A 26731-nucleotide genomic window follows, 5' to 3' on the forward strand; every position below is an offset into this window, starting at 1 on the left:
TGTCAAATTGCTTGAACCTCCATAGGATAGATGTTAGTTTAAGAACACCTAGAGAAGCTATTCTTAAACTAAGCTTGAGCTTGATAAAAACAATAAAAATCCTATTACAAAATTGTCAAGGGAAGCCAAAAGAAATAACTCAAAATGCATACATTAACAAAAGCAAACCCCAAAAGTTATTTGTCAACGATTTGATGACAAACTAATCACCTGTTGGTCTCAAAAGAAAGACACCAGCAAAACCATGCAAACAGTTTGCCTCTGATGAGCCCCTTAAGAAGCGGACTTGTCTATTAATACTTCAATAAATTGTGGTTCTGACATGGATCATGAATACTTCAACAAACATATTTTGTCCAAACTTAGAGAATGCAAAATATGTATAAAAAAGAAGAAAACTAACAGAAATTCAAGTCACAATCTTGTCCATTTTGCTCTGTGGGAGGCATGAAATTTATCTTATTCATGTTCTTTTGTCAAACAATGTCATTTAGGATTTTTTTAATATGTATTATTCTCTTTGCGGAGACAAAAATGTAAGGTTAAATTGTGTGTTGTACGAGAAAAAGTAGTTCTAGTAAATGAAATTCAGGTTTTGGCTAATTCATTTCATAGTTATTTTGGTCAGTTTTGACCTCGTACTTGTAATCGTGCGACTCACAGCCTTGCACTTTCTATTTCAAACCTTATAGTTTGGATGGAAGACAGACCTGAATGGTTGTCTCTCATTCTTACTGATGATGTTATTCTTACTTCTTAATGCAATGTTATGATTTGGTTCTTTAAAAAAAATTAATAATAATAAAATTTTAAAAAAAAAATCAATGCCCTTTCTAGTCTATTATTTATTGTTGCAGGATTGAATTTGTTTCTTTTAAAAACTTGTGTTATGGTTTGGCCCCCCACACATACAATCCTAGCTCCGTTCTTGATCTTAGCCATAGTAATCATCTTCAACTAGACTATCCTAATCTAATTAACCTAGTGCTTGATGAATTACATGTGCAATTACAAAGTCGTCAAGGGAAGCTAAAAACCTTAGCTAAACAGAACCTAACAACATTAAATCATACAAACCATGCTAGTTTATAGCTTCATTGACTAATTTTCAATAAACTTTAAACATTAAACAAATACATATTAAATGTGACCAAAAACTACATATTGTCAAAATTAAAATATGTTCAACAACATAATTAAAGTGTACATATTCAAGTTGTGGCTTGCAATCCTCTGCGAGAATTGATATTTTTTTTGTTATTGCTTCTGAATCAATAAGCAATTTTTTCAATATAGACAATCATATAATTCACTAGAAACTCGTTCACCATCTTGTTGTCAAGGCTCTTTTAACAAGTGCGTGAGTTAAGGACTTTACTATTTAGCTGAAATCGATGTGTTTTTGTTGCGATGTAAGGAGAGGGTTGTTAAACTGATGAGTTCTTTTATTCTAATGTGTATGGGTATGTAAGGAGAGGGTTGTTAAACTGATGAGTTCTTTTAAAGGAGAGGGTTGTTAAACTGATGAGTTCTTTTATTCTAATGTGTATGGGTATGTAAGGAGAGGGTTGTTAAACTGATGAGTTCTTTTATTCTAATGTGTACGTATTTTTATTGTTGCCCTGCAACTAAATTCATAAATAATTTATTTTTTTATTTTTTCCCCAAAAACTTCCGCGGGCTACAGCCCACCACCGCCATTGAATTTAATCGACATGCAGTGCAGCTTCCGTAAATATACTGTATAGATATATATATGTAATATTATATATATATATGGTGGACTGTAAAGTCGTCAAGGCTTTCCGTAAATATACTGTGTAGATATATATGTAATATTATATATATATATATGGTGGACCGTAAAGTCGTCAAGGCTTTCCGTAAATATACTGTGTAGATATATATGTAATATTATATATATATATGGTGGACTGTAAAGTCGTCAAGGCTTTCCGTGAATATACTGTGTAGATATATATGTAATATTATATATATATATGGTGGACTGTAAAGTCGTCAAGGGTTTGCCTCCTAACGCATATTACATTTGTCATTGCTGTCGTATTTCTAGATCGTTTTACATACATCATTAAGTCTCCTATATATATCATCATTAAGGCTCCTATGCAAGAGCCTGAAAAAAAAAAGAAGAAATTAGACGTATATATGGCTAAGCTACAAAGCTTCTACCTTGTGTGCCTCGCATTTTCTTTAGTTTTCAATCTGTTGTTGATCTTCAAACTATATGTGGGTAGAGAGTGGGAACTGAGTTGGAGCAGAAGGGCAGCAGAAGAAGCTGAGTATGTTGCAGCCATCTCTTGCTCAGGGCATGGAAAAGCCTACTTGGATGGGTTAACTCTCGATGGCAAGGAGCCTGTTTGTGAATGCAGTTCTTGCTATGGAGGCCCTCACTGCTCTGAGTTTTTGACTGGTTGTGCAGCAAATGCTGGCAGGTCTCTCTCTCTCTCTCTCTCTCTCTCTCTCTCTCTCTCTCTCTCTCTCTCTCTCTCACACACACACACACCCACACACAAAATAAAAACACTAAATTCTTAGCTAGTTTGGGAGCTTGGGAAATTCGGACGGCAGAAAGGTTGTACTGAAAAGAAAAAAATAGCCTCGAAGTTTTTGTTAGTAAATTGAGTTTAGACCCATAAAATTCATTTTAAATCACCTACAACTTTCTTTTTTTAGTTTTTTTATTTAAAATATCCAATTTTTTCAAATAATATCCAATGACTAGGATCCAACTAAGCAAGTTACCTAATATAACTTAAAATCTGATTTATTGTATTTTTAGGATTCCAAAACTACCCCTATTTATAAGTTAATGTTTTATGGGAGGTGTAACTAATGACACCCTTTCAATTTGGAAATATTTTCAAATAGTTATAATGGATGTAGGAACTAATTTGGAAACTTATTTGATTTAAGTTCTACATTAAAGTATTAGTAATCTATTTTACGACTAGTAATCTATTTAAAGTATTAATAATTTAAATTCAATATTAAATTTAGGAATTAAGGTTGTTTTCTTTTTATGAATTATACGATCAATATTCTTTTTTATTATAGTTTTATGAATAATAGTGTACATTCTAATTATGTTGAAAAATAATTTGATAATCTATTTTGTTTTGTTTTTAAAACATTTTTTTAATGAACCTATTTTTTCTCCAAATATTGTATCTATTTTTTTCTTTATTACTTGTTTTATGAAAAATAATTTGATCATCTTTTTATTATTTGTTTTATGAAAACAATTTTTTTTAAATGAGCCTATTTTTTCTCTCAAAATAATGTACCTATTTTTTTTTTTCCCTAGTAAGACAATTTACCTAGAATAATGAACCTATTTTTGTTTCTCTAATAATGTACCTATTTTTCTCTCTCAAAATAATGTACCTATTATAATGAACCTATTTTTTCTCTCTCAAAACAATTTACCTAGGATAATGAACTATTTTTTCTCTAATAATGTATACCTAGTAAAACAATTTACCTATAGTATAATGAACTTTTTTTCTTCTTCTAAATAATGTACCTGTTTTCTATAAATTATTGTGTACCTATTTTTAATTTATGAAAAATGTATGAAAATTTCAATTACAAAGTAATTGACCTATTTTTGTTAATTTGTTTTGGTAAATAATATACCTATATTTTTATACGGATATATTTATATTTATATTTTTCATATTTACATTATTGGATATGTAATTTACATATTTTTTTTCTTTGCAATTTTAAGGGGCCATATGTTAGAGGGAATGACAACCAAAAGAAATAGGGCGATTGATATGTTGTTAATAGGGAGTTTTAATAACAATTATGGCAGTTAATGAAATGCTTGGAATAAATTATAAATAAAATATGAAGTCTGATTACAAAGATGTAAAAACATAGAAATACTACGACCTTGTATATCCTACTGGTCATTTAAGTTTGAAATTGGATTTTACACATAGATTTATAGAATGAGAACGTGTGTCATTAGTTACACCCCCACAAAACATGTTTACTTGTAAATAAGGGTAGTTTTAGAATCCAAAAAATAGAATAAATCAAATTTTAAGCTAGATTAGGTAACTTGCTTACTTGGATCCTAGTCATTGGGTTTTATTTGAAAAAATTGGGTATTTTAAATAGAAAAATAAAAGAAAGGGTTGTAGGTGATTAAAAATGAATTTTATGGGTCTAAGCTCAATTTACTTTATTAATATATGGAAAATGCTAGGGAGACCAACTTTAAATACCAACTTGTGTATCATTTCTCCAATAGAGCGTTAGACTCATTGTATTGATAGGTACCACCTCTACTAGAAAGATGGTACACAAGTTAATATCTAAAGTTGGTCTCCTTAGCATGACCCTTAATATATTTAGTGCATTTCTAGGGACTTGGTTTTTTTCCTTTTATTATGGAATTTGGACCCCTGAAAGATTCCAAAAAACAAAACTCATATGACATATATTAGTAATGTAATGTTTTAAAATAGAGGTCTTTTAGATCACGAGGATTATTCTTAATAAACACTCTAATAGTTTTGAATTTATATTTAGAATAAAATATTTCCTTATATATACAATATTATAGACAAAGAGTAGTGGATGGTAGCTATACGTATTTTTCTGAAAAGAATTATACCTTTCATCAACAGGGGATCTTTTTTGGCACCATCTCCTCCATCATGCTTCTTAAATGCTTCTACTAGCTTTCAGATGAACTATTTTGCTCTTCACTCTATGTCAAATACAACACTACGTACTGCATAATGTTACAGTGTAGTATTTTTTTCTTTACACAAACGATATCGAGGGAAAGGAATTCAAACACAAAATTTCACATGCAAAGGACTATGGAGCCAAAAAAAATTTGGTAGGACAGGTTCATATTTCTTTTTTCTTTTTACTGGATAGATTAATTACTTCCATAAGTGACCACCAAGATTTCTGTCACCATGTCAAGAATAGGGTAATACAGTGGCTTGACAAAGGGAATATCCAAAAAAATTAATTTGTGCCAAAAGCTACTCTACCTAATTCCACCTTTTCTATTAAAACTTACCTCCAAATTGAAAGCTCCTTTCAATTTCTCATTCTAATATAGAGCCGGCCCTGGTAACTTGAGGCCCAAGGCAAAATGTAAAGTGTGCCCTATAAATAAAGTAATCACTAAAATTATAATGTTTTATCAATTAATTAATTTTATTAAAATTATAGCATTCATGGTTTTACAACATGAGCCTTCCCATTTGTTATTGTTTGACGATAATAACTTGAGGAAAAATGTCATCGTGTTCATCCATAGGGAATTTGCAGTTAGTTTCTCTTACATGAAACTTTTCTAATAGTAAATGTGCCATTTTTGCATCATAAATTTTCAATTCATTTTCATTTTCTGCCTATTCTTCCAAATGAATATGAACAATTCATTTGGTAATCCATTATAGAACTCATGTTCCCCCTGCAAAACAGATTAAGACCCAAGAAAAATTATCTTTGTTGCTTATCTGGGTCTGCACCTGAAACCCATCTCAATTCTCAACGAATAAGTTCTCAATTGGCGACCTTGAATCTACAAGAACGCCCATACAAAGTGATTATTTGGAAAATAGCAGCAACATAGAGAATAAATAGACAAAGAGAAAGGACTTACAGCTCTATTGGCTTTGTCTCGTCTGCCATGGAGAGGAAAGGATAGGGAAAAGAGAGAGGCGATGGAGAGGATAGAGGCTCCGGTGTGACTCTGTGAGTGAGGGAAAATTGAGACAACAAGAATCTAAACCCTAGTATGGTCTGGTTTTGTTTTTTGTTTTTGTTCTTTTTTGGGGCTAGGATTAAAAAACAACATATTTGCTAGCATATATGGGTTAGCACTTGCTTTTGGGGAGGATTAAACAAATATGCAGGCCTAGTTATTTTTTACTTTTTTCTGAGGACTTTTAGTTTTTTTATTTGTTTTGTTCCATACGTGTATATGGCTTAACTGGAATTTTTTTTTGGTGCCCCTTTCAATTATGGGCCCCAGGCCGAGGCCCTAGTTGCCCTCGCCAAGGCTGGCTCTACATCCTATTGAACGGAGCTTCCAATTTGGATCTAAGTAATTTAATGGTGATTTTTGAAAAAAAATATATATATTAATGGCACATCTACACTTTATGATCATCATCATCAGCTCATGTGTGCTGTTGGATGCAGTGGAGACCCACTTTTCTTGGAGCCATTTTGGATGCAACATGCATCAAAAAGTGCACTTGTAGTAGCAGGTTGGCATCGAATGAGCTATACCTCTGCTGATCAATCTTACATCTCAGCAGAGCTTGAAAGGCACATTCGCAAACTTCATGCCATCGTTGGAAATGCCGTGACTGGAGGAAGATACATTGTTTTTGGTGCTGGCTCAACCCAACTTCTCAATGCTGCAGTTCATGCACTTTCTTCCCATAATTCAAGCTCCTCCTCCTCGCCTGCAAGTGTTGTAGCTTCAATTCCTTATTACAATGTGGGTGCCTAACTTACTGCTTACATATTTTACGTACAAAGAATAAATAAATAAACTTGTATCATCTCAAGAAATCAACTTCTGTATTATCTCTCTGTAGTATATAGATAGTATTAACATGTGTACGTGTGTGGACCTACTTCTCTGGTGGGTGATACCTGTATACATAAAATCACCAATTGAGATGGTACGAATAGTACTTAGTACTACTACAAATATACTGCTGACTGATATATACGGTTTTGATGTTCGATTTTCCCAGTATTACCAAATACAAATGGAGTTTTTTCATTCGAGGGACTATGTATTTCGAGGAGATGCATCCTTGTTGCAGAACATCTCAGATGCTACTAATGTTATTGAGTTTGTTACCTCACCAAACAATCCTGATGGCCAGTTGAATAAGGCAAATGTTCAAGGTCCAAATGCCAAAGCAATCTATGATCGTGTCTATTACTGGCCACATTTTACAGCAATTCCTACTCCAGCAAATGATGATATCATGATATTTGCAATTTCTAAGCTCACTGGCCATGCTGGTAGCAGATTCGGGTACGTAACAACCTAACCATCATTTTCTTGCATATCTTTTCACTTCTATTTATTTTATTTTATTTATAAACTTTATCCCTTGCTATTATTGGAGACTTCTTTCCCTTCTATATCACAACATATATCTGGAACGAAAAATGCAGAAAATGAACTGCATCTATGACGTTTTTTGACATTTTTCTATTGATCGGGGCCATATATATTATACTAAACTCACACACACTATACGGATGCTAGGACTAGAATCTAGGACCTTTCATAGGGGGAGCAATTGCTCCAAAACACTATACTAGTAAGTCCTTTGCTAGTATATGTTCTATACAAAAAGACAAAGGCCCCCTATTCAATTTTCCATTTAGGCATCGAGTTGAAAACAAAACCCTTTGCGGTAGCTATATAATATTTGTTCTTGTTGCTCTTGCACAGGTGGGCTGTGGTAAAGGATGAGTCTGTGTTCCAAAAAATGACCATGTATACGCTCATAGATAACATGGGTATTTCTCGAGATGCTCAGCTGAGAGCTTTGAAGGTTTTGAATGTAGTCCTTGAAGGGGGAGGAAAGGATTTTTTTGAATTCGGATATAACACTATGAAGAAGCGTTGGGAAAAATTGAGCAACATCCTCTCTGTATCAAATCGCTTTAGTCTGCAAAAATTTGCACCCAAATACTGCACCTTTTTCAAGAAAACTAGAGAACCTTCACCAGGTAACATTCCCATCACTATTATATAATTAATCGTTGTGTATTTTTTGTAACATACAATTTCTTTCATCATTGAATAATTGTTAACCCTTTTTTTCACCTACGACCTAGATTTGCACCGTCGTGGATTTAGGCATACTTTGTCATTTTTGTGAGATTAAGGGCGTGTGCTGCGTGCCACTATTTTTGCAATATTACAAACATAGAGAGAGTGGCGGAGCTAGAAGCTAATATGTGGGGGCCTATAGTACTATAAATTTAAAATTATATAGTTATATTTGAACTAATATTGCATATAATGCTTAAGAAATAATGGGGTTTTCATGGAGTTTTGGAGCACCACGGTCATGGCAGGCTTGCATGTGGCTCAATACAACAATTGATTAATTGCGTCAAATATTAACTGTAATCAAACAACTGAACAACATAAAAACTTAGATTAGTTTCGGTCGTCAAAGGACTTGACCACTTGAAGCCTTATCGTTGGGGAATCTTCACGGTTGCAAGCATATATATCATTTACCAGTGAAGCACTTTTCTCTCTTTGATCTAAATTTCATTGCTCATTTCATGTTGNAAGCATTTATAATTTCCTTTTAGCTAATATATATTCATACTATTCAACACTACTATGATTCTGACCAATTGTTACGTACCGGATGTGGCTGTTGGATGTTCCCATGATCACATGATTCTGATATATAATATTATTACCTCTGAAAATTAAATTAATTAAGTGATCAAAAGATCTCATTTATGAAAAATTAATAAATTTCCTCACTGCAGCTTATGCATGGGTGAAGTGCGAAAGGGAAGAGGATAAAGATTGCTATGCAGTCCTCCAAGAAGAAGCCAACGTTTACGGGCTTAGCGGTTCTCAGTTTGGCGCTGAAGATCGATTTGTGCGTCTCGCCCTCATAAGGAGCCAAGATGATTTTGATTTATTGCTTCAACGACTCAACCAATTAGTCTCGGAAGAAAAGTCATCGGCAAAGCTATTTTGTCCACGATTTGAAGACAAATTAGCCACATGTTTATTAGGAGCCAATTATATTCAACACTTCTCTTCAAGGACTAGGCTTAATATCACCAAACGTCCCTAATGACAGGACCCGACTCAAATTCCACTTGGGAATCCGAGCCGAACCCTGTGTGTGGCCGACATCCGGCACAAATGAATAAATTGCCCTTCTATTTAAATTCTATGATTATTTAAGCCCGACTTCTACCGAAAATTAAGTAGAGTCTCCCCTGTAATTTTATCATTTCCCAAATTTACACTTGTCAAACAAATATATATTTATATTCCCAACTGCCAACATGCATATATTTACATTCGAACAGTTAAATATGAATCTTAGGGCAACCCCAAAGCAACTAAACAGATTAATTTACAGGTATAATTCAATTATACATAACCCTACATCGGCAAAAGATGAGACGGAAGGTGAAAACTGCCCAGTGGTGGCTCACTGGTGCATGCCTGCTGTCTGGGGGAGCAAAACATTGAAAAACGTGAGTGGACCAAAAATAAAGTTTTGAAACTAACAATGAACGTACTAACCCCACTGTAAAAACAGTTGCAAAAACTTAAACAAGTTCTTTATCTATATTCATAGAGAAATCACGCATTCATATCTATATTTAGATAACCATTCACATACTTATTCAAAACCTCCTTCCGCTGAAGACATTGAAAATAAAATTTAGTCTACCACCCAGGCGTACCCATTTTATTTCTGTCAATTCCTTTATTTCCTTTTAATTCCAAAAATACCCCTCAATTCCTCGTGCCACTAAAGCGACAGGTCCTCTTAGGCCTCAGGAAACACAAAGTCACCTAAGCCACAATCCTCGCAGGATTCAGGAGACATTTGGTCAACCTGAGCAGCAATCCTCTCAGGATTCAAGAGACATTTGCGATGAGGTTGGGTTCGTGAGTTGCTACGATGATGGCTGGAGAAAGAGAGTGATTTTAAAATAATTTTAAAATAATTTAAACAGTAAAATAATTTTTTATTAATTTTTGGTCCACATGGAAGTCCACATCATCAAAAAAAGGAAAAAGGTAAGTTTGCCCATGTCTTTCATATCAAAAGCTTCACTCAGATCTGTAATAACATATTGAACTAATGTAGAAGAGGAACCAGTGACGATAATGTCATCCACATAAAGAAGGACAAGAACGATGTCAGTGTATGTATGCTTAACAAATAGACTCGGATCAGAATGGGATAGAGTGAAACCCAAAGTAGGAAGAGAACTGGGAACTTAGCATTCCAAGCTCGAGGGGCTTGTTTAAGACTATACAAAGACTTGAGTAACTTGTAGACATGAGAAGGGCGTATAGCATCTTCAAAGCCTTGAGTCTGTTTCATATACTTCTTCTTGAAGATCACCGCGTAAAAAAGCATTTTTGACGTCTAACCGACGCACTCCCAATGATTTGCTGCAGCAAAGGCTAATGACGGTGGTATGGCGAACCACAAGATTGAAAGTCTCATCATAATCCAGCCCTTGTTCCTGACTAGAACCTTGAGCAACCAACCATGCTTTATATCTAGACACAAACCCATCTGGATTTTTCTTGACTTTGTAAATCCACTTACTACCAACGATATTTCTATTTGGAGTAGTCACTAAAAACCAAGTGCCTTGAACTATAAGAGCATCAATTTCCTCTTTCATAGTTTGCTGCCAGTGAGGTTGAGAAGCAGCCAATCTAAAATGAGAAGGCTGTCTAGTATCTGTAATATGAGCAGTACAAGTAACACTAGAGAATGAGTGATCAACGGAATGTGTGTAATGAGCAACATTAGAGTAATATTTTCTAGATATTGTACCATCCTTGAGTCTAGTTGTCATAGGATGAACACTCTAATCCAAATCTGACTGAGAGGTTACAGAAGTAGAGTGAGAAGCCTGTTGTAGAGGACCGTTATCAGGAGGAGAAGAAGAGCTGATAAGGAGTATCACTTGTAATTGTGCATCTGTAAGGACAGGCAACTTAGTGGAAGGGCAAGGAAGAGTAGCAGATGAAGTAGAATCCTGTAGAGATGTATATAAGGATGGTGGTATAGATGACTAAAGTGGGATATTAGCAAAATCTGTGGTTGGGGTAGGGGCTGGAGGTAAAACTACTGGAAGAAGCAAGGGAGAACTAGGCACTGGAGAAGAAATTGAGGTAGGGGTTGAGTGCATCAGCTTAAAAGGAAACACAGTCTCCTGATGAACAATATGCCTACACAAAAATAATCTCCCTGAATCTATGTTATAGCATATCACTCTCTTATAACCATTAGCATATCAAAGAAAGATGCATTGACAAGTCCTAGGCTGCAACTTGTTATCATTATAAGGTCTAAGACATGGAAACACAGCAGACCCAAAAACCCATAGAGACTGTAACTCAGATGGTTTCTGAAATAATTTTTGATAAGGTGAACGAAATCCCAAAGTCCTAGAAGGCATTCGATTGATCAAAAAACAAGCATGCAAACATGCATGTGACAAAAACTAAAAAGGTAAAGCTGCTGCAGTCATCAAGGTAACAAAAGTCTCATTTATGTGCCTTTTTTTTTATTTCCACTAACCCATTTTGTTGGGGACTGTAAGGATAAGACACCTGATGCAATATCCCTGCAGATGTCAAAAACTGTTTAAACAAATGACTCTAATATTCTTTTCCCCATCAAATTGCAAGATATTAATAAAAGCAGAAAATTGGGTAGAAATGAAGGCATGAAACTTGACAAAAGTATAGTAAACGTCTGATCTATTGATAAGAGGAAACATCCAGATAAATATGGTAGAGTCATCAATAAACAGTACAAAATATCTATAACCCTCAACGGATACAACTAGAGATGGACCCCAAATATCACTATGAAATTTATGAAAGGATGTACTACTCTGTCAGAACTTACAAGAAAAGGAAGCCTAGACATTTTACCACCTAAGCAAGCTAAGCAAATAGATGAAGAATCGGGAGAACATACTATTTGAGAAAAGTGCAACATCTTGACAAGTACTTCATTAGTAGGGTGGCCTAAGCGTTGATGCCATGTGATGTGGTCTATTTTCTAACCAAGAAAGGCTGTGGGTGAAGAAACAGAGGTGAATGGTAGAGATTTAGGAAAATGATAAAGGCTTTTGCTACTCCTTCCCTTGAGAAGAACTGCCCTTGTTGCCTTGTCCTGCACACAATAACCAACATCATCAAAAGTAACCATGTACTTATTATCACGACAGAGCTTGTAGACAGAAAGCAAATCAGCTGATAGTTGTGGAACATGCAGAACATTAGGTAATAATAAAGACTGAGAAGAAGTGATAGGAAGATTAGCATGGCCAATATGTTGAACAAGCAAACCTTCCCCATTGCCAACAATTGTCTTGTCATCTTGATCATATGGAGTAGCAGTCTCAAGCACAGATAAATTTGGGGTCATGTGATGAGTTGCTCCTGTGTCTACAATCCAATTGTCTTGAGACTCAAACCCTTATGTGTGAGCAGTCATAGCCTGGAGAGAAGCCTATGGTGGTTGTCCTTGAAAAGAAAAATTAGCTCGATGGTTACAATCAAGAGCACCATGGCCTTTTTTAACCATAAATCTGACACTGAATAACAGGAGAAGAGTCTGAATCACCAGTATTGCAATAAAAACAATTGGCAGCAAGCAGTGTGAACCCTCTTACTACAGATTTGACATTCTGGGATAACATGAGGCTTAGAACTAGAAGATGTACTCCATTGTTGCTTGAAACCAGGAGAGTTAAAACCAGGCTTGTTTGAATAAAATTGAGAACCATGATATCTAGATGACTTGAACTTGCCAGACTAAGGAGAAGATCAAAACTGGGGACCATTTTAACCATTATAAGGTCTGGAGCTGGAACCTTGTGGAAAGTGTTTTGCACCACCAGAATTAGGCTGAGAAGAAGCACGAGTAGCCATCTAGAGTGAGAAAGAGCATGCATATGAATTTCAGCTTCTCTCTGCATTAAGTGATAGGATTTTTAGAACCTGCATAATAGGGTAAAAATCACTTAAAATACTTGCAAGAATACAAGGTAATTGTAGTATAAATGCTCATGCAAGGTCGTTGTCCCCAAAGATTGTTTGACTAATCTATAATCAAACTAACTCTTAATTAATAACTAAAATAGATTTTATCAAAGATTTGAAGTTTATGAATTTGAAAATATTAAATTAACAGTAAAAGAAATCTAAAAGTTGGAAAATAATAACATCAAAGAAGAAAAATGTTTTCTTTTTAAAGACTAACAATTTAGAGAAAACTAGGGTTTAGCCATCACCATCACAATCCTATGCAATTCTATCAATTACTTATGAATTTCCACATATATGCTTTGAAGGTTAGGTTTTCCTAATGCATATTTTCCTTGTGATGTTCAAGCGAAAATATATATCTAACATGCAATCCGTCTGTGATGTTCAGATCAAATATAAACATGTAAGACTCATTAAGCTTTGTGAAAACTCTTTGAAAAACCATGCAACCCTTAAGAGCGTGATGTTTGCCTTAGTGAACTTACAACTACCGATCATAAGAAGCCATCCTCAATTTTAGGGTGATGTTCCAACAGAAATTGCATCAAATTAGTTGTCTACATATCCTAATGGTGATCAGTCATTAAAATAGATAGATAATTTTAAACGCAGTGATTAATAATTCAAAGCAAACATGCATCCATTCATAAGTAAATTAATAAAATTACATATTCATGCTAAGGCTTATGGCCTCGCCCTAGCAATTTGAATTAGTTATGCATACTCATAATTAAAATCAAAGAAAATATCATTCAAATGAATAGGAATAAAAACACCTTGAAGTAGAAGCTCTTCAAAACCCTTGCCAAAGTCTCTGTCTTCCCCAGAATTGCATAAAAGAAAAGTCCCCAAAATTGCTGTGAGAAAGACCTTAAATACCTCCTAAAACCTGGCTACCCATTCCCACCAGGAAACTAAGTTAAAATAAAATAATACTATGATATAAAATCCAAATTGGATTAGGAGAATCTGCCCACAATCTGCCCAGCCACGTTTTGGCCTCAAATCTCCTCCAAATCAGGCCCAAGATAGCTTGTTTTAAAGATAAAAACATTCCGAACACTTCTCCAAAAGGCCACAAACCCATCCGAGGTCATCTTGGGCTCCAAAAACGTAATAAAATCCCAATACGTCACTATTCCAGCACCGCGCACTGCTCCTTTATTTTGTTGCCATAAAATAACTGCTTTGTAGAAAAAATCTGAAATTTTGATACAATCAAGCTAAGTGACTCATGAATGTCCTCCAACTGGAATTACTCCAAAATTCGTCCATTTGATTATGTTTTGCTCCAGAGAGAGTCGAAAGTCCTATATTGAAAATATAATTCAAAGTATCAAAATTCTTCCAAAATATTAACCAAAATATACTAAGAATGAGGTTAAATATATAATACAAAATCGACTCATCATTAAGCAATTGAGCTCAAAGATCTTTAAGACCAATGGTTGAGTCACGAGCAAGCAACACAATGTGAATCATGTCATAGTCTTGAGGAAGACCATTAAGAGCAGTGATCACCACATCATCATGTCTTAATCCAAAGCAAATACTTTTCAATAGAATCAACATCTTTGTGCATAGTATGAAACTCAGTTTTAAGATGATATGAAACTCAGTTTTAAGATGATTAACAAGTGCCCTAGACACTTTGGCATATCTATCTTGCAAATGAGTCCAGGCCTCAACAGAGGTCTTACTACCAACGACGTACTCAATCGCATCATCAAATAAGGTAGCAATTAAGAGACTCAAGAGAGCCTTATCAGTCTGATTCCAATTCTTATAAGCATCAGTGACCTCAGTAGTGACACCGAGCTCAGTATCAATGACACACTTCGATGGAAAAATAGAGGAGCCATCAAAGTGGTCAAAAAGATAACCTTGCAAAACTGATTGAAATTGAAAGGACCACTTGACAAAATTATCATCATTCAAATGAACGGTAAGCATCCCCAGCAAACCCTCAATTTTGGGCGAATTCACCGTCATGACTAGATTCAAAGAATTATTCACGGAAAAACACAACGTGGCAAAAGGAAACACAATCAATGCAAGAAATCACTACAAGGCTTTGTGCCTAAACAAGAATGCTTCACACAAGGCTTCATGCCAACAAATCACAGAAATTCCAGAGAAAAAAGGCTTCATCCCATGAAATCAACAAAATCCATCGAAGTACGGCTTCATACCAAAGATCAATCACCAAGAATCAAGAGAAATTGAAGAATAAGCAACAAATTCCATATCAATTTCACCAAATTTTGAAAAATCACTTCAAGGAGACACAAAATCACCATTCTTGAAGATAAACATTGAACCAATATTTGAGAGGAAAAAAATAAGATACCTAAGAACAGCGAGCGAAGCGAACAAGAAATCACGTCAAGAGGCACAACGATCGACCAAGGCTCTTGATACCATGATAACCAGGCAAGTAAGAACAGAGGAAACGAAGAATAAACTGAAAGGTTCTGGATTTCTTTATTGATTTTCTCTATTGATCTTAATACAATATTAGCTAGCTTAGTTTATTATAGAGTTTAGCTTTTGGCGGAATACATGAGCTGTCAAAGACTTAAGCTCTAAACTAATAACAAACTCACTTAACTAAATGACATCTAGCACACCAATTTAAGACTACTTGGCTAAACTTAATATAACTCCAATAGTTTTGCCACTAAATAGTATGATATAGGAGGAACAATTGGACACAAGTTCTTCTCCTATCTCACATAAAGTTATCTTCCTTTAAAGATTATAAGAATGATTTTAAACATGTAAGAAGGTGACATACCTCACCTCTCTTCCTAGAGTATATTAAAATGGGAAAGGAAAATCATTTTGCCAAATATTAGATGGTGAAAGACTAAGGGTTTGTTATGTCGGATAGTATTAATATGTTTTAGATAGTACTTACTGTTTATCTATAATATTATAAGGCGTTTGGTGTTGTTTCGGATAAATAGTTTGACTAAGTTATACTGTGTTTGGTGCTTCGTCAGATAACATCGGATCAGACTTTTTTTTTTTTTACATTCTTTGATAATTTAAATGGAAATTCAAATTCAAATTACATGAATATTTTTTGTAAGATTCATATGATGACAAAATTATTTTTTCATTTGTTTTTGCCAAATCATTGACAAATCGTTTTAGCCATTAGATACATCCAACGGCTGCCTCATAATAAAACAAGAAACCTCTCTCTCGATTCTCTCTTCCCTTTATATGCTTCCTTCATTGTCTTCCTCGCCGGCCTATCACATCATTGATGCCAAACCCCCCAAGTTAAATTTGGAATATGGGATTTTGACCAAAAAATTAATATTAAAAAAATCTGGAATCTAGCTAAGCTTTGAATCGAGAGCCAATTATAATGACCCACCAATTAAAAAATTAAAATAGAATTGAGAACTAAACTTGTTTGGCTGAGCTTTGAATCGAAACAACATAAATGGGCAAGAATGAATTTCAACACTAAGCAAAGCTGCAAACTTGGGTGTTCGAAATTCAAACAAAAAAACCACCACACACAAATTATTGATTTGTGTTTTCCACAAACAGTCACCAAATAGCCATTGAAGAAGATAGCAGAGAAGAAAAAGAAGAGTGAAGTGGAGAAGCATATTGGAGAGAGTATGAGAGAGAGAGAGAGAGAGAGAGAGAGAGAGAGATGGATACCTGGAGAAGAGTGAAGAGAATAGCCACTGGAAAAGATAGCAAAAAAGAACCCTGGGGAAAAGATAGCGTCTAATTTTTCACATAGAAAGTATGTTCTTTTTTTTCCTAGCCTTATAATTAAGCATGTATTATCTAAACCGGGGCGTGTGGGTTGTATTAGTTAATCAGGTAAGGAGAGTATTAAAAGCTTAAACCTTTAAATAATACAAGTTGACGCCAAATAACTGACATTGACTATTTACCCTTATCTATAGTCTAATACGGTGTACCAAACGAACTCTAAAAGAGTATGTGAGGATATGTGTTGTAATTTGTGGCTCAAGAGTTGTGGTCGATCTTATTCACTAATATTTACTGAAAAACATAAAAGTCCTTCCCCTTGACATAGATGGTGGGCCTCCTTATGTTTAAATATTCATCCAGGCGTTGCCTCCCAACGCCTTAAATTTGTGTTTGTTATCCTTTTCCTCTTGCATAAGGTTCTATAAGTGCAAGAATAATACAAGAGCCTGAAAGAGGAAACTGAACAAATATGGCTAAGTTACAAAGCTCCTACTTTGTGTGCTTTGCATTTTCTATATTTGTTAATCTATTATTAGTCTTGAAACTCTATGTGGGTGGAGAGGGGGAGCTGAGTTGGAGCAGAGGAGCAGCAGAAGAAGCTGAGCACGTGGCAGCCGTCTCTTGCTCAGGGCATGGAAGAGCCTACTTGGATGGGCTTATTCTTGATGGGAAGGAACCCGTTTGTGAATGCAATTCTTGCTATGGAGGCCCTGACTGCTCTCAATTTTTAACTGCTTGTGCAGCAAATGCTGATAGGTACTCTCTCTCTCTCTCTCTCTCTCTCTCTCTCTCTCTCTCTCTCTCTCTCCCACACACACACTTTCAAAGACTTAGTTACTGAAAATTGATAGTTAGCTTGGGGTTTAGATTTGTGATTTATATTTCTTTTGAAGAAAAAAGAAAGAAAAACTATTTCAAGTCTTCAATGTTGCACATTAGAATTTGAAGCTGGAACCTTTGGAAATTAGGAGGGAGAAAAAGGTGTGGTCAAAATGCAAGCCTGATTATTTGTTAATTCAGAAAAGTTGAACAGATAAGGTGTAAACCACTGCGGTCAAGATTCTAGAATCAAAGCACCTGGTACCCAAAAAGATCCTCTACTTAACCATGCCAAAACTTAAAATCCATATCACCAATTGGAAAGGTACAAAAAAGGCAACAAGGGAATTTCATTTTCAAAAACTTGTCTTAATTATGTAAAATATGCACCGGAAAGATTCCGAAAACAAAGCTCATGATGTCACTTATGAAAGTAATGTTTTATAAAATATCTCCTTACTGTCCCACATATACGTGTGGTGAAAGCAACTATACTATATAAATGTGAATGTGATTGTCAATATCCACCTAAAATAATAGGTAAGGGAGATTTTTAAATTAGAACCACAAGGGAGATTTTCTTTTGGAAACATATATATATATATATAGGGAGCTTCGGTTAAAGGATTTTTTAAATAAGTTTATTTGAGGGACACTTTTATAGGACTCACTCCGTATTATATTTCACTAATCCAAACTGTCTATTTTATAGATACTCATTCAAAGATCATCTCTACAAAAAAATCACTTGAATCCGATGTTATTTGACCACTCAATTGAATTATTGAAATTTTAGTACTTTCTTGAAGCACCGTGTTCATTGATTTTGTAGGACACAATTGGATATCGAAAACAGTTTTTGATTTGTCTAATTTTATGCAAAATAACGAACTTGCAAAATGAATCTCTTTATCATAAAGAGATTCGTTGTTCCTGACCCTGCTTCACCTTAATTGTTATTTGAACAAGTAAAAGTTATGTCTTGGTCCGAGTGGGGATAGCATTTCTCTTCTGCATGTCATTTTTTTTTTTACAATTTTTTGGCTGATAAAGGGATCAAATGGTATAATTCTTTTGTTGGTAGATTGGAGGATTAGGAACATGACTATTGCTTTTCAATTGGCTGTTTTTGCATTAATTGCTACTTCAAAAATTACCTTCTAATGAATTTTATAATCAGTGGAGTTATAGGAATGAACATAAAAAGAAAAAGCTAAACAATAAATTTTTAAATAGAGTAAAAGCTCTCGGATGATCTATGAATGTAGACTTAAAACAGAGATGGTTTGGATCATTGAAAAAAGTTTGTAGGGGACCCTAAAGGGTGTCCCTCAAATATTATTTGAGGGATCCCTCAATAGAAGGGGACTATAAATAAATAAATATATATATATATCATGTTTTTCACATTTTTCTTGGGATTCAAACGGGTGACCAAGCAAAAAAAACTTACTTTTAACGGGGATAGTATTGCTTTGCTATCCCCGACTAAAAACACAATGACACGTGGAAAAGATATTTTACGTGTCATTACATTATTGATTGGAAATAACAAAAAAAATATTATCCTCGTTGCGTGAGAGTTTCTCTCGTGACAAGGAGAAAAGGACCTTACCACTTAGGGAAATGAATTATTGATGTTTTTTATGTTAATGTGAACATAACATTAATGGTGGTTCCAAATTCACTTGATTGGTACTTTAAATTATGTCAGAAAAAGCCAACTACATTATAATTAACGTTTTTATAAAACAAAATATCATCATCATTAGCATGAATCACGAGTAACTCTTATAGCTTAAACATAAATTCATCCATTTTTAAATTATTTTCAAAAACTTAAATTTAAATATAGGTTAATAATTTTCCTAATATTACAAATTATTTGCACACTATGCCATCTACCTTACTTGTCAAATCCCTTATATTTAGCATTTATATTTAATCTATATATATATATATATATATATAAAGCAAAAGGTATAGAGTAGTGAAACATTCAAAATACTAGAAAATGCCCTTAGTGAATTCAAACATTAAGAATTGAAATTATTAATTAAATAAGGACAATATGGTACATTCAAATTTTTTCATATTAAAAAAAAATTAAAATTAAAAACAAAATCAAATAATAGGTCCTACTTTTATGGAACATAACTACCCATGTTATCTTTTCTTAATTTTAAAAATAAAAGAAAAAAGAAAAAAGAAAACCAATTGGCACATGCATGTGCCAAGGGGCTAGTTCTTTTTAATTTAGCACCTATTTAATATTAAAACGTTTTGATAAAAATAAATCTAAATATAACAGTATTAAACAAATGATAATATATACCTAAAACAATTTTATTTTTTGTCTAAAAGAATATTGATTAGGTAAATGTATATTGGAAAATTATGGTAATACATGCAAAAAATAATTTACCATATCTAATACAAGATAGGTAAACAGATAAATACATACTTATGTTTTAAAAAAAAATTTTAATTAATTAAAAAAAGTACATTATCTATAAGAAAAATCTAGGTACATTAATATTATCTATAAGCAAAATATAGGTACATTATTCTTAAGAAAAATTAGATACATTATTACGCTATCCTATTTGATAGACAATTAGAAGAATTATAAATTTGTATTAGGTACATTATCCTATTATTACTATTAGGTACAGTTTTCATAGAAAAAAAAGGACGGTAATTAGATGATAAATAAATAATTTGTGAAAGGCACATAGGAATATTTGTGTGTGCATTACTTACCCAAAAATATATATTTGCGTGTGGATTAATATATAGACACTATATCTATGTGTGTATATATATATATATATATTTGTGTGCCAAACGTTTTGAATTTTAAAACAATAGTCCAATTTTCAATAAATTCCAAATTAAGGAGACCAACATTGAGGACCAACATTTAAATCAGATTTTAAGTGTAACACCCCGATTTCAAATTAAACCCTTTATTTAAATTGTTTAGATTATTTAAGGGAAATTATAAATTTATTCTTGGAATAGGGGTATTTTAATCATTTTTGTATCCGGAGAGAGTTTGGGGCAGTGACTGGTATTTTTGGATAGGTCGTACTGAGATGAGTTCGTAGACACGTAGTTGGCTCGAATCGGAGTTGTAACGAGAGAGATATGGTCAAAAGAAACCCAGTGGCACAATCGTAATTATTTCAAAATGAGATTTTTATATAAAAAAATCAGATCTCTCTCTCTCTCTCTCTCTCTCTCCTCGGATCTCCGGCCATCGGCCACGGCTGTGGACGGGGCCAATGCCAAAAGGACCGGCTCGGCCTCAGTATCAGACCCGACCCTTCCCCGACATCGGCCGCCGCTCCAGCCGCCCGAAAAAGGCGATTTTTGCCCCATTTTTGCTCGAACTTCGCCGGCTTCGATCTCCCTCCTCCGACCGCCATTTCTGGCAATCAAGGTATGGAAATTCATCCATTCTTCATGCTCTAGCTGCCTGTTGGGTAGGATTTGGTTGATTCTTAGCGTTGGTAATTCGATTTATAAATTGAAATTCGGTCGATTTTGGGATCTCGATTCCGGCCACTTCCGGTTAGTTTTTGGGGTAGGTCCAAGAACAAAAGTGCCTCCAAATAGGATGTTATACCTAGGGTAGGAGTTTGGAGCCGTGGTTTTGAGATTTTCCGGCAATGCATAATCGCTTTGGGCACCCAGCGCTGCCGACGCATGTGGCGGCGTGTGGGCGAGGGTAGTGAAGTTGCACTGTGTCTTGATGAAATCCTTAGGTTGTCACGAGTGCGTAGGATTTCACGGATCTTAATTCGGATGTCGTTTGACTAGGGTATCACTCATTGCACGTTATCCGGGTTCGATAGGTTAGGACCGTTGGATGGTCTCAAATTTAATATATGTTAATCTAGGTATTTTTAGGATCATGTAAGAATTCACGGATCGTGAATCGGAGTCCCGGATGTTCCGATTTAATAATTTAAAGTTTATGTTTTATATTAACCGTCAGATCGTGCGATCGTGAGCGATTTGACCGTCCGATCTGAACCAAACTTGCAGGATGAGTGTCCTATACCTTGTAGAACCCATATGAACTTTCGGATCGGAATTTGGAGGTCATGGGCCCCGTGGGCCCGTTTGACCAGGGTTAGGGTAGTTTGACCCTTGGTTGACCATGAGTCTCCCGGAGTAATCTCACCTTCCCAGGGGGATTATTGGGTGCTAAACTATTGTTGAGGTTTACACAATATTAGAAGTAAATTATATATTTATATACATTTGTAAAGGTATAAAAGGAGTCTAGAATGTCAGTTTAAAGTGCTATACGCACTACCTTAGGTTCTCCTCGAATTTTGGTTACACTGCACGTACCACCCTGTGAAAGTTAGGTCCCACGTAGCGTAGGTTATCCAACTTGAGGACAGACCCCATACGTAGCATTGGTTGTACCGGCGTTTGGGGAGATCTCATGATAATATGTTAAGGTCGCACGTGGCGTAGGTTATCCGGCGTGTCGACGGACCCCATACGTGGCGTTGGTTGTACCGGCATATGGGGAGATATTGTGATATGATGTTCAGATCTCGCGTGAAGTAGATTATCCAGCGTTGAGACAGGCCTCAGACGTGGCGTTGGTTGTACCAGCGTATGGGGAGATATTGTGATAGTATGGTCGCACGTGGCGTAGGTTATCCGGCATGTTGACAGGCCCCATACGTGGCGTTGGTAGTACCGGCATATGGGGAGATAATGTTAAATACAAAGAAATAAATAAAGGTATTGCCTATATGAGAAATTGGGTTTTATGGAAGAACTACGTGTGGCTTGATCCCTCAGGGAGGGTACAGAGGCAGCCTAAGGTTATTAGGTGTAGCCGCGGACATAGATGTGATTGGGTTAGGAGGTTAAAACCTCGTATGTTGAAAATGGAAAAGTTAGATAATGTGTGTTGAAATTTAGTAGTCATAATTTATATTTGAATTTATAGTTTGCCTTATTTAAGGCATGAATTGATTTGCTAGTACGCTTGGTAGTTGAGAATTATTGGAAGGCCGAAGGCCGTTTATGTGAATTGCATGAAATTATATTGTGCACGCTGCCAGTTGTGGATATTAAATGTGTTTTTATGCAGGTTGTAATTTTGGGAAATGTTCAATTTATAGGGGAGACTCTGCAGAAATTTCGGCAGAAAGTCTCGTACCCTTATTCCATTTTGGGAAAAATGGTATAACTTTAGAAGTGGGCAAGACATCGGGGTGATGTCGGGAATTTCCACAGGATTCGCCTCAAATTTTGGAAAATTCGGGACGGGTCCTTTCATTAAGCTTAATTAGATAATTTGCTGAGTTGGATTCAAGTCATCGAATTTCACTTATAATAAATTGGGTTTTCTTCATAGAAAAATAAAACTATGGTTTGTAGGTAAGAAAAAATTAATTTGAAAGGGGAAGGCTACATTTACTATAAATTTAATTATCTCATGCATATATATAATAATATATATTTGCTTGCAGTGGAGACCCACTTTTCTTGGAGCCATTTTGGATGCAACATGCAGCCAAAAGTGCAGTTGTAGTAGCAGGCTGGCATCGAATGAGCTATACCTTTGCTGATCAATCTCGCATCTCAGCAAAGCTTGAGAGGCACATTCGCAAACTTCATGCCATTGTTGGAAATGCGGTGACTCAAGGAAGATACATTGTTTTTGGTGCTGGCTCAACCCAACTTCTCAACGCTGCACTTCACGCACTCTCTTCCAATAATCTCAGCTCTTCCTCACCTGCAAGTGTTGTGGTTTCAGTTCCTTATTACAGGGTTGAATCCTCATTCTGAATTTACGACATACAAAATTTGGAAAGATCAAAACTATTTGTACCATCTAAATTGTTTTACTATCTTTCGTAGAGGCGCGTGCATATGATCCGTTGAGATGATACAACTCCTTTACAAATAAATTAATTTTATTTGTCGAATTTTCGCAGCTTTACCAAGAGCAAGCGGAGTTCGTTCGATCAGTGGACTACAAGTTTGAAGGAGATGCAGCCGTGTTGCAGAACATTTCAGATGCTAATACAAACGTCATTGAGTTTGTAACCTCCCCAAACAACCCTGATGGGAAGTTGAAAAAGGCCATTTTTCAAGGCTCAAATGCCAAAGCAATCTATGATCGTGTGTATTACTGGCCCCATTTTACAGCAATTCCTGCTCCAGCCGATGATGATATCATGATATTTTCTATTTCTAAGCTCACTGGCCATGCCGGTAGCAGATTCGGGTATCATTTTCCATTTTCTTGCATATCTTTCTTTTCTCATATAATTTCTTAAATCTTTTAAAGTTAAAACCAATGAAAAATTATTAGAGTTGAACCAAGAAAAACCCTTTTTGGTAGTTATAAAATAATAATGTTGTGCCTTGTGCAGGTGGGCAGTGGTGAAGGATGAGTCTGTGTACAAAAGAATGAGTGAGAGTATACAGATAAGTAGCTTGGGTGTTTCTCGGGATGCTCAGCTCAGAGCTTTGAAGCTTCTGAATGTAGTGCTTGAAACTGGAGGCAAGGAAATATTTGAATTCGGATACAACAAAGTGAAGAGCCGCTGGGAAAAATTGAGCAACACTTTGGCTCTGTCAAACCGATTTTCTCTACAGAAAATTGCACCACAATACTGCACTTATTTCAAAAAAACCAGAAAACCTTCACCAGGTATAACGTACTCATCACTCTTATTTACTTCTCTTAGTCTAGTGGTACTTCTCTTTCCCATACTGGAAGAGGTCCCAAATTTGATTTTTCCCTCCCTTGTCAAGTAGTAGTGAATTATAGGTATAGAGTGGGAAATGATCTGGCAACACCCAGTTAGGACCACAATTATGTAATCCACGTATTATCATTGGCCAACCCATAGATGTTAGATGTTCCGGTGATCACATTAACTGGCGGATATTTCTGCAAATAATATTCTTAAATTTGAAACATTTTTTTAGGGCCATAAATGAGCAAACATCACATAAATACACACATATATATATATATATATCATGCTATTTTCATTAATCCAGTGATTGTGACGAACTTTATTTTTTATTTTGTCTTTCCGTTACTTCAATTTGGTTTTTCTCTCAAGTAATTTAGACATTGTCAAAAGAGCCAAGCCTTTGCAGACTCAAGAATTTGTGCAACTAAAAACTGATAAATGAAAGGAATAATCATATTGAAAAAACTACTAAATTAAAGGCTCCATTGGGTCAAATTCTGAAGCAGTTTATTCTCATGGCAGGTTATGTGTGGTTGAAATGCGAGAGGGAAGAGGATAAAGATTGCTATGCAGTACTCCAAAACGAAGCCAATATTTATGGCCGTAGAGGTAGCTTGTTTGGTGCTGAAGATCGACATGTACGTCTCACTCTCTTAAGGAGCCAAGATGATTTTGATATATTGCTTCACCGGCTCAACCAATTAGTCTTGAAAGAAAATGAACCCCAAAAGTTATTTGTCAACGAGATTTGATGACAAATTAACCACCTGTGTATTAGAAGCCAATAATCAGTACACTTTTATTCAATTAAGGGTCAATATGTGATTTGACCTGCTACATGTATATTGAAACATTTCGAAAAATAGCAGAGCTCCACTCGTGCTCCCCTATGTATCCCGTGCTTATATATGTAATACTAGTCAATTAGTCTAGTGGTATTCACTTTTTAAATGTTGGAGGATATAACCCAAGTTCGAGTTTATTTTTCCTCATTAATAAAAACAAAACAAAAAATCCGACTCATGTAATCTAGATTATCGCTTGTACTAAAAAGAAAAAGAAAAAAAAACTGCAATACCACTAGTTGGCTTTGCTAAGTGGTGTTACATTTTGGGAAGTTTATGGATATCGTTATACATCTTGTCTCATATGTGAAGGATCTTCTCAGGTTCATGAGGAATCTGTCTCAACAATATAAGGAAGTCAAATGCAAGGCTTCTACAATCGAAGAGGTGGAACTGATAAGGTCATGATTTCACATATTTGCATGGCTTCTTTGCTTAGTAATTTTGTTTAGCTTCTCTTCATTTTGAGTCTCTTACCTATGTTTGTTTGCTTTGTAGGTTAAGACAGCAAGGGGATGACATTTGATACAATTCATGCATGTTAAGGGCTGAGTGGCACAAGAGGAATATGAGCTTAAAGACAAAACCAATTTGAACCACACTCCTTGTCAGTCCAGTTTCGTAGGTCATCTTACAGGCATCATCTCAGCAACTTACACAAGTCGGATGAGGAGACATCCTTGATAGAAGTCGTTCCAATGGGTGTCTATTATAAATCTCAGCCCAATTGGATATATTTGGAGCCCTCAACACGTCAAAGACTGAACTAAGTTCACAAAAATGTCATGTTGGCTGCCATCACATTTATTGTGGCTACATCCCTAGAGCCATGTGCTACACTTGGGTAGCCACATATAGGAGTCAAATCAGCTTAGAAGCTCAGAAAGATGAACAAAATTCAAGCTTTCCATAAAGAAACCATACCAAAGCATGTATTTGGCAGCTGGAGCAGTTGGCAAGTATGGGCAGTTGGAGCAGTTGGGAGCAGCTATGAGAGGTGTGCTTCACCAGCCAAAGGGAAGGACGAAATTGAACTCTATAAATAGAGAGCTGCACACTCATTCAAGAGGAGGGTCAGACACACACATTCACTTCATCCATTACTCTCATACACACATTCAGATTCACCACAAAGAGAGAAGGGAGCTTGGAGCTGTCAAGGGAGCTTGGAGCTGTCCTGGGAACTTCCTTGCTACCATCATCTAGTTCTTCTTCTCTCTTTATCCTATCTATGTATTTCTTATTTTTTGTATTCATAGTTATGTCTAACTAATCCATTTAGTTAGGGCTTAGAATGAAGCCCTAGTCATGAATATTCAATGTTATGGATGATTTTATAGTTAATTGATTTCCTTGCTTTTATTATCAAGTTGTTAATCTCCAGTTTATTATGTGCTTGATGTATGTTTTCTTGGAGTAGCTAACTAGGATTTTATGCATCTAGCACAGGTTGGGAAGGGGTTTAGATTCACCAATTACTCTCCTTTCACAAGCAACAAATGAATGGCCTAAGAATCATTCAAGGGGTTAATAACCATAGGTTGACTAGGACAGATACCATGTTCTAGGACTTGTGTGATTATCATATTCTCAAAGAGCTTAATGACTCGTGTATGCTTTATTCTAAGTAGATACCATGCTTAGGTTGCATATTAGAGATCACGTATTGTGTAGATACCATGCATAATCACATGCCTTAGGAGAATCATGCATCCTGCACCTAGATACCATAG

General features: G+C 35.3%; 2 protein-coding genes across 2 annotated transcripts; both read left to right on the forward strand.

Moving 5' to 3' along the window:
• The first annotated feature begins 2169 nt into the window (after positions 1-2169).
• LOC117638282 (tryptophan aminotransferase-related protein 4-like) lies at positions 2170-8867 on the forward strand. The gene is made up of 5 exons (XM_034373420.1): positions 2170-2456; positions 6205-6508; positions 6771-7060; positions 7487-7767; positions 8551-8867. Exons 1-5 carry the CDS (start codon positions 2170-2172, stop codon positions 8865-8867), a joined length of 1479 nt encoding a protein of 492 aa, XP_034229311.1.
• Positions 8868-16984: 8117 nt separating this feature from the next.
• Positions 16985-25104, forward strand: LOC117637413 (tryptophan aminotransferase-related protein 4-like). Its single transcript, XM_034372295.1, has 5 exons — positions 16985-17341; positions 22912-23212; positions 23380-23672; positions 23821-24101; positions 24676-25104. Exons 1-5 carry the CDS (start codon positions 17055-17057, stop codon positions 24903-24905), a joined length of 1392 nt encoding a protein of 463 aa, XP_034228186.1. The 5' UTR covers positions 16985-17054; the 3' UTR covers positions 24906-25104.
• The last annotated feature ends 1627 nt before the right edge of the window (positions 25105-26731 follow it).

The sequence above is a fragment of the Prunus dulcis genome, chromosome 8, assembly GCF_902201215.1.
Source record: "Prunus dulcis chromosome 8, ALMONDv2, whole genome shotgun sequence".
Lineage (NCBI taxonomy): Eukaryota > Viridiplantae > Streptophyta > Magnoliopsida > Rosales > Rosaceae > Prunus > Prunus dulcis.

What these genes read in the sequence shown, in the direction of transcription:
- LOC117638282 (XM_034373420.1), top strand. Translation starts at nt 2,170, where the DNA reads ATGGCTAAGCTACAAAGCTTCTACCTTGTGTGCCTCGCATTTTCTTTA. An exon ending in TGTGCAGCAAATGCTGGCAG is followed by an intron (nt 2,457 to 6,204) that starts GTCTCTCTCTCT and finishes TGTTGGATGCAG; the next exon opens with TGGAGACCCACTTTTCTTGG. An exon ending in CTTCAATTCCTTATTACAAT is followed by an intron (nt 6,509 to 6,770) that starts GTGGGTGCCTAA and finishes CGATTTTCCCAG; the next exon opens with TATTACCAAATACAAATGGA.
- LOC117637413 (XM_034372295.1), top strand. Translation starts at nt 17,055, where the DNA reads ATGGCTAAGTTACAAAGCTCCTACTTTGTGTGCTTTGCATTTTCTATA. An exon ending in TTTCAGTTCCTTATTACAGG is followed by an intron (nt 23,213 to 23,379) that starts GTTGAATCCTCA and finishes GAATTTTCGCAG; the next exon opens with CTTTACCAAGAGCAAGCGGA. An exon ending in AACCAGAAAACCTTCACCAG is followed by an intron (nt 24,102 to 24,675) that starts GTATAACGTACT and finishes TTCTCATGGCAG; the next exon opens with GTTATGTGTGGTTGAAATGC.